At 47.8% G+C, this 8,262-nt stretch overlaps 1 protein-coding gene and 1 long non-coding RNA gene across 6 annotated transcripts in view; one reads left to right on the forward strand and one right to left on the reverse strand.

Annotated features, from left to right (window-relative positions):
* The window catches only part of GOLGA3 (golgin A3), a 42,799-nt gene extending 37,123 nt beyond the window's left edge, over positions 1 to 5,676 (forward strand). For all 4 annotated transcript variants that reach the window (XM_025473462.3, XM_025473463.3, XM_049102167.1 and 1 more), the window contains exons 22-24: positions 125 to 289; positions 1,557 to 1,720; positions 2,197 to 5,676. In XM_025473462.3, the coding sequence (XP_025329247.3) occupies positions 125 to 289; positions 1,557 to 1,720; positions 2,197 to 2,416 (549 nt within the window). In that variant the 3' untranslated portion in view covers positions 2,417 to 5,676. The remainder of the gene's footprint in view (positions 1 to 124; positions 290 to 1,556; positions 1,721 to 2,196) is intronic.
* LOC112676378 (uncharacterized) lies at positions 4,014 to 8,111 on the reverse strand. 2 transcript variants are annotated; one of them, XR_004809488.2, is made up of 4 exons: positions 8,021 to 8,096; positions 7,654 to 7,752; positions 7,289 to 7,375; positions 4,014 to 4,163 (listed from the first exon to the last, which is right to left on the reverse strand). It is a non-coding gene; the product is annotated as an uncharacterized LOC112676378 (long non-coding RNA). The 2 variants fall into 2 exon arrangements; XR_003146460.3 differs by lacking the exon at positions 7,654 to 7,752 and having other exon boundaries at positions 8,021 to 8,111.
* Positions 8,112 to 8,262: the final 151 nt, after the last annotated feature.

The following is an 8,262-nucleotide window of genomic DNA, read 5'->3' on the forward strand; positions in this document are numbered from 1 at the left end:
ACAGCGTCATATAAAAGTTGGTGTTAATTTCTAGCTCCTTAGACTTGTGACATACAAACTAAGATCTTAGCAGCATGTGTGAGATCTCTTAGTTTTTAAAAATGTATGACTTCCCTTTCTTTAGAATATGAAAGCTGAGTTGGAGATGGTACGGGAAGATCTGTCTCTGACGCAGAAAGATAAATTCATGCTTCAAGCTAAAGTGTCAGAACTGAAGAACAACATGAAGACTCTGCTCCAGCAAAACCAGCAGCTCAGGCTGGACTTGCGGCGTGGCACAACCAAGATGGTACTTGGTCTGGGTGCCCCTGTCAGGTGGGGCAGGTATTGGGAGACCTTGTAGTTATTCAGACATGAAGTTCTATTTGGCCAATATTGAGCAACTACTATGTGAAATAAATGATGCTGGAGTCTTCTGCTTGGCAACAGGCCAAATCCTTTTTATATTTTGGTGCCTTTTCCAAGAGCATTTTGCTTCTTTTTATGAATTCAGGTACCATTTTATTGTAATATGCCTTATAAATTATGTGAGGGCATCATTGCCAGTTGAGACCAGCAGCTGCCAGATGGGCTGAGGGGGCCAGGGAGCCCCACTCAGACCCTCTACGTAGCTGGCATTCATTTGTCTGTTTGGTCTACATAAATATTTTCCAGGTGCAAAGAAATCACTTAAGACTTTTTTTTTTTTTTTTAAGATTTTATTATTTATTTATTCATGAGAGGCACAGAGAGAGAGAGACAGAGAGGCAGAGACATAGGCAGAGGGAGAAGCAGGCTCCATGCAGGGAGCCCAACGTGGGACTCGATCCCGGGTCTCCAGGATCACGCCCTGGGCTGCAGGCGGCACTAAACCGCTGAGCCACCGGAGCTGCCCCCAAGTCCACTCTTCTATGGATGCCCATCCGGCTGCCCACTGTCACCAATGCTGTGATAACATTGCTTTTAGAACACATGACCAAAAATATTCATACAATAAATTCCTGAAAGGGAACTGAGGTGTCAAGGGTACACATACTCAGTTTTTAGACACTGGAAAATTGCATTCCCACAGGCTCTGAAGTTGTAATTTAGAACCACAGGGAAGTTAGGCACACACCTGTTCCTTGAGGCTGTGCACTTTTGCGCTAAACCGTTGAGCCACCCGGGCTGCCCGAAATCACTAAGACTTAGAGGTTTATTTAACACTGTATGCCTTTCTGTGGAAAAAGTTTGAAGTTCTAGAAAGGCAATTAAGTTGACTTAATTTCTTGGGGATACATGGGATCAAGGCCACGGTCTTCCATGGAAAACCTCCACAGGGGTGTTCTTGTTTGTGATTTAGACCTATCCTAAGGAGCCAGCACCACATTGTGTCGTGCATGGTCATGTGTGTTAGGGAGAAGTTTACCTACTAAGCCAGCATTCCCTGCACCCCATAGCTATCAGCTCTGCTAGCCTGGAAGCAGGGGTGCATGCCTTCCTGGAGGGACCCCACTAAGCTAGGAACATGATTAGGGGAAGGTGTGGTTGGGGTCAGCCTCTACTTGAGAGGGCTAACCATGTGCTCTTAAAAACAGAGAAAGGAGCTGAAAGGCGAAACCAGCTCTTCCGGCCCCGTGACACCAGTGAAGATTCCTGACTGCCCTGTCCCAGCCTCGCTACTGGAGGAGCTGCTGAGGCCCCCGCCTGCTGTGAGCAAGGAACCTCTCAAGAACCTCAATAGTTGTCTCCAGCAGCTGAAGTAGGAACCACGTTCTGTGTTGTGTCTCATTGGTCTTTAAAAATAGATTGCATGTTTAACTCTATGTGCCCCGCAGAGGCTGGTCAGGTCTTTGGTGCCTGGGGTCCCTGGGCCCACGGCCCCTCTTATTGGGAGGGGTGCCTAGACATTAAGTGACCCTTAGGGGCCACAGAGCATGAGGTTTTGCTCCCACCAGCCAGAGGCCAGTGTTTGCAGTACATGCCCTATATGGCCTATTGGCCTCTGCACATGCAGAGAAAAGTGCTGAGCCCCATAAACACTGTGACCCCATCGGTGTTGCTTCCCAAATGTCCACCCCCGAAGGGGTTGCAGATGCATGAGCAGACTGCTGTCCGGGCCACGCTTATCAGGTTCCATATTGGAGATGACCAGTTGTCTTTGGGGGAAGTAATAGCCTCATTTTTGGCTCTCATTTGACTGGCCTTCCTTCCTTCCTTTGCTTCCCGTCTACCTAGGCAGGAGATGGACAGCTTGCAGCGCCAGATGGAGGCACACACCGTCACAGTGCATGAGTCACTGTCCTCGTGGACTCAGGGGGATCCCACCGCCAGCGCTGCTCCCCTGGGAGATCACGCCAACCCCAGGGGAGATACAGAGCAACACAGTCAGTGCAGGGTCTCCAGAGAGGTGCTTGGAACAGTGAGCACCGAGCACCCCCACTCCGAGTGCTTGTAACTACCCAAAGGAATATTCTTTTATCAATATTATTTATTTGACTGCTCTGTGTTTTTCTAAGAGATGAAGTTTAAATTTTGCATCTGCCTTTACAAGAAGTAAAAGAACAAGAGCCAAGGGTTAGAGAAATAGTCCTTTGCAAATCACAGCTAGCTTTTCCCATGAAATGACCAAATGCTGACATCCTAGTTTAGATCTCAGCGAGAAGTTTTTGAATGTTTCTGAAGGGTTACTTGCAGAAGGTGTCTGTTGAGTGATTGTAGATGCTGCTCTGAGGGTGACGCCAACCAGTGGTCACCGGTGGAAACTGCATGACTGGGTCCCATTTCTCTTTCCTGATTCAGTGAGAGCCTTACCTCCCTGCCAAAATGAAACTTTATTTGCACCTTTGGTTTTTATTTTATTTTCAATAGCTCTCTCATTATAGGATATGTATATAAATACAGAAAATCATAAGCTAATCTTTAAAAAGTATATGTCCATATTATTTAAGAATGACTTAAATTGTCTTTTTATTGATTGCTTTTTGAAAATCTGTCAGGATGTAATGTACATGTAGGATTTAGGGATGTCAGTCAGAAAAATATATTTTAAGAAATATAATTATTTTATTTACTGTACCTTCTAAAACCAAATATTCTTGCAGCAAAAAGGTTCTTTGTTTTAGTTTCACTTTATTTTTGAGAGCCTTGTCCTGAGTGCATGCCCCCCCATCTCCACTTGACCCTTGGCCCTGCACTGTGTCCCTCACCTTGGCTGACCCCCGATTGCCGATTGATTGCCAATTGCTGTGCACTGGCCTGATGTGTGAGATGCTTGGGGAGGGGTCAGAGGACTGGAGGGGAGAGAGGACCAGGCTCCCTGCAGGGCTCCAAGCCAGGCAGCACAGCTTCTCCAGGCCTCCCCTTCTGCCCCCCACTCCTCTTCCCCCTGTGCCCACATGAAGACGTCCACCAGGGCCTGTGTGTGGGCATGCTGAAGTCTTTGCGGTGACAGAAGTTCCTGTAACCTCTCATCTGGAGGGGTTTCTAGAAGGGATAGGTCAGCTCTGTGAGAAGGAGGCAGAGGCCTCCCAAGCTCCCCTGGAGGAAGCAGGCTCTCTGAGTGTGTACCTTTCCTCATCTGCAGTAATTGACTGGCTCTGACCCTTGAGGTCTGTAACTTTGTCCCCTACTTGGCAAAGAATTGGAAGCTGATAGTTACTGTTGTGAGTTAGTGAAGAGAAACCCCCAGGTGCAGATCTGCTGGTCTGAAGATGAAGTTGGAAGTGTTGCTGATCAGGCCATGTATGCTTGTATCGACTTATTACTTATGCCTCTTTTGTGGAGAAAATGGTTTGGTATTTTTAAGCTATTTGTGTTCTCTTACGCTATTAGAAGGTTAATTGATAAAGTAGCATTAACTACAAAGATGCTTCCTATTTAAAAAAAAAAATTCCCTAGCAAGTATTGAAACTTCTGAAATATGTATATCACTTGTACAGGGTTAATTTTGAAATAATACTTGAAGACATCATTATAAATATAGCCTATTTTTCACCTTAAAAGTTGGAAATTGTTTTTGACAAAGTTGTTTTTGTACCATTAGAGAAGAAAAATCATAATTTACATTCTTATTTATTTTGGGTGTTTTATCTTCAGTTTTAATTTTAAAACCAAGACGTGACACTCAGCCTCAGGCCGTGGCTGCTTCCTCGCTGCTGCTCATTGAAGGTCTCCCAGTGAAAGCCGGTCACTGTGCATTTCTCCTTAGGAAGGGGTAAAACAGATTCTGAATCATCCTCAAGTGAAAGCAAGTTTCTGTTCCTCACTTTGTTTCCCACATGTCTTATCTACCTGCTGTATGGGTGTGCATGCCTGCGTGCACATCTTTTCGTGCACGTGTGTGTCTGTGTATGTGTGTCTGTATGTGTGCGGCTGTGTGTGTGCACGTGTATGCCTGTGCACGTGTGTCTGTGTGCGCCTTTGTGTGTGTTTGTGTGCCTGTGGGTGTGTGTGGGTGTGCGTGTGAGGGCCTGCAGGAACAGCACTCCCTGCTTTCCTGACATCTCCTGTGCCACCTTTGTTGTCACCCCGTGTTTTAGCTCTGTGAGCACCCAGCCTGCCTTAGGTCTGAGTTCTTGGCGGTCCCCGCCCATTGCAATGTGTCCTGGGTGGCCTGCAGCTCGACTTGGGGCCTTTTTGTTCAAGCTGACGCCACCTTAAGTCATCTGAAGAAGGAAGCTGGACTTTGAAATCACCTGCTTCTGATTTGTTGAGGGTTTTTTTTTTTGTTTGTTTGTTTTTTTAAATCTCCAAGGGACTTGCTTGGCACTTTTACCTCCCAGGGCTACATTCTGCAGTGAATATCATTTGTAATATTCTGTTGTGGGCAGAAGTAGGAATTTGGAATTTACTCATAGGAAACAGCAGTCCAGTCTGGAGTATATGTAAGAACAGGCTTTCTGCTACATTATGTTTCTGTATATTACTCCTCCTGTGTGATGTAATACTATATGTCATGTCCCCACTGCAGAAGATGTTGGCTCGGACCCTTGATAATGTCATTTCTGTTTTTCTTATGTTTCAAAAAAAAAGCTTATTGCAGTGTGGTTATCACTGATTTTTCCATGGAACACATCGAATAGATGCCACAGATCTTACGGATTTATATGGTTTTGTTCTGTTTGGAAGGTATAACTGGCAAGATTTTGATAGGATGTGAAACTGCCCTGGGGTCCAGGTAATCATATGGACTTGCTGGAAGATTCTTTGATTCATTATGCTCTTTCTCAGTTTAAAGACTTTTCTTGGTGTAGGGATACTGCAGAAGCCATGGCATATATTCCTACTCCTATGAGTAACTTCTTAAATAGAAATGTCCTGTGTAAAGATTTCTAGTAGTGGAAGGGGCCAGTGTATCTGAAAGACAAATGTCCTGGAGCCTCCCTCAGGGGCCCTGTGATGCGTGAGATGTCCTGAGCCTTACTCAAGTTCACTGACTCCACGTTTCAGGCAAGTCTGATTGTGTGGTGGTCTCAGGTTATAATAGGATCCTTGAGGGTAATTTTGTAGAGGGTCTAGAAAACTTGGTGGCTTTACGTTAAGTCATTTCTGTTAAAAATTTCCTCATGAAAGGAGTCCTCAGGTTGGGGCTATTAGGGAAAAGGTGTCACCATGCACAACGAATTGTAACTTTAAAAAGCATGTTGATTTTTTATAAATTTAAGTGTGCTGGGGAATTCCTTAAATTTTGTGCAATAAACTATTTTTTGTTAAAGATTTTCATATTTCATCGGGGGCCTTATTTTAATACTTATATTTTACCATATTTGGAAGTAACTTTTATCTTGTGTTGTTATAAATTATTTAAGTACCTGTCTTAAAAGAGCATCTTGCTGTTCTGTTACAAGATTCAGATGGGCTAACTTGTGCTGCCTTTAGAGTGCAGCAGCAGAGTGGCAGCGCCTTAGCCACCCATGCCACACCTGCTGCCACATGCAGGTGGGTACAAAGGAGCGACATCCAGCTGAGTAGACCAAGAGAAAGGGAGGCTGTGGGCATGTCCCTGGGCAGTCCTTGTCCTGGGGGGTGCTGCCTCCTTCACTCGCCCCATGAATGTCACAGCCAATGGCAGCTGGACCATAAATACTTCTCTCAGTCTCAGTGGTAGTATGGTATGGCCTAGTTTCCCTGGATGTGGAAAGCCTTTGGCTAAGTATTCTCATTAATGACCAATATGATAAAACTGCACAGAAAAGAAGTAAACTAGTGATCACAGAATGTGGTTTTGTGCCAGGATTTATATTTCTTTCCTAGGACTCCACTTTATCAACTTCCATAGCTAAGGGTTAGGTAACACACACTACACAGCTTAAGTGAAGATTCCTGACTGCCACCTTTTGTGGTGCTGGCTCCCTGCAAAAGGTTTTCCTTCCTTTGTTAAAGGACACTCAAGACACATGAAAACTAGATTTTTTTTCACTCTGTTATTGACTGATACAGTCCGTGGCCCTCTCATGATCTGGATCAGAAATGGAGTTAGGGATTAGGGTAGGAATTAGAGAGACCAGTTAGGAATGAGACCAAACCTGCTTCTCTCAGAAAAGACCATTGGTTCTTATACGCCTAATTTCTGTTCCTTCGTTGGAAATCTACTTGTACTTCAATGGTAAATGGCGGTCAGTAATAGCCTTGGCTTCTGAAGGTTGGAACGGTTTTCCCCCATGATTATCCCAGTCTTATTTGAAGTGTAGCCCACATTAGATGGTGGTGTGGAGGATCCAGCCATAGCAGGATCACTACTGTTAGTTGGAATCCATAGAAAACTCTAGGATCAACATATTGGTTAGACTGGTAAATCTGTTGTAAGAGAAGAGGCCCCAAAGGTCGGAAGCTTAAATGAGAGAAGTTGTCTTTCATATAATAGCCCAAGCATAAAAACAGGAGCAATCAGGGCAGTTTCGTGGTGCTAAGAACAAAAACGCCTTCTATCTCCTGGTATAATCTGTGATTTCCACCTGTGGCCTAGGACTGCTGCTCCAGGCCCAGATTTCCTGTCTGCATTTCCCACGTGGACTGGAGAGCCCTTGGAAGGTTTGTTGTGTGCACTCGCTCAAGGGTGCATCTTGCCAGCTCCAAAGGCCATTGTCCATTGCTGCCACATAGTCACTGGGCCACAGGATGTGGTTTTTAGGTAGACAGGCATATGTGCAGTGACAGCTGGGAGCTTCTGTCATTAAAGAGTGACAGAAGGATGGCTGGCTGTGGGCACAGCCTCTACCAAAGTTCACAGTCTCCCCAGTCCCCTCTCTCTGAACCACTGGGATTAGTGATTAGTAGGACAAATTCATGACTACGGGGCAGAACAGATGTAACACTGATTAGGCCCTACCTTGTGGTGGCTCCACAGCAACCTCTGGCCTATGTTAACTGTGGCCTGGAAGGGGAGCAGGGGAGCTTCTGATCCTCCATGTCACCACTGAGGGAAAGGAAGGACAGGGCAATCAAGTAGCCACCCAAAGATGGAGTGGGGGGGGCGGGGCAGACAGGGTACCCGGAGGGAGTCTGGCCCGCAGCCTGGGGCTCTCATCCACCATACCGCACACATTTGTGAAAAGGCCAAGGGGCGCCTAGGTGGGGGGGCGGGAGCGGTTGATGGGCCCGTTTTTGATTTGGGCTCAGGTCGCTATCTCAGGGTCCAGAGGTCCAGCACTGCGGGGGACCCCTTGGGATTCTCTCCCCCTCCCGCGTGCGCACCCAGTAGGTAAAATCCTAAAAGGACTGCATTGCTGCTGGGGACAGATGTCTGTTTTCAGGATACACGGCAACCTTTCATCCTAGCAAGGCACCCTTCCTCTTTAAATATACACAAAATTCATATTTAAGATTAGTGTCCAGTTTGGTGAGTTCTGGCAACCATCTACTCGTGTGTACCTGTGTGCACCCCGCCCCAGGCCCGCGCCGTGGGGACCTCGCCCCAGGGGCCCTGCCTGCGGACCACCCTCCACCCCTAGCGTCCCAGGCACGCCCCCGGCCACCCCCCGAGTCCTGGGCGCCCCGCCTTCAAGACCCTGCCCTGCGGACCCCGTCCCTCCCGGAGCTTCGCCCGCCCCTCGGGTCCCACTTCTCGGACTCCCCGCGTCGCCCCCCGCCGCCGGCTCCGGGAGCCCCCAGCTTCCCAGCAGGCCGCCGCCGCCGCCGCCGCCGCCGCCGAGCACGGGGCCGAGCACGGGGCCGAGCACGGGGCCGAGCACGGGGCCGAGCACGGGGACGAGCACGGGGACGAGCACGGGGCCGAGGCCGCCCGCCTCAGGACCCCGCGCCCCGGGCTGCCCGCGCCGCTGCCCGACGGCGCGCTCCGCTGCC

The sequence above is a fragment of the Canis lupus genome, chromosome 26 (genome assembly GCF_003254725.2).
Source record: "Canis lupus dingo isolate Sandy chromosome 26, ASM325472v2, whole genome shotgun sequence".
In the NCBI taxonomy this organism is placed as follows: Eukaryota; Metazoa; Chordata; class Mammalia; order Carnivora; family Canidae; genus Canis; species Canis lupus.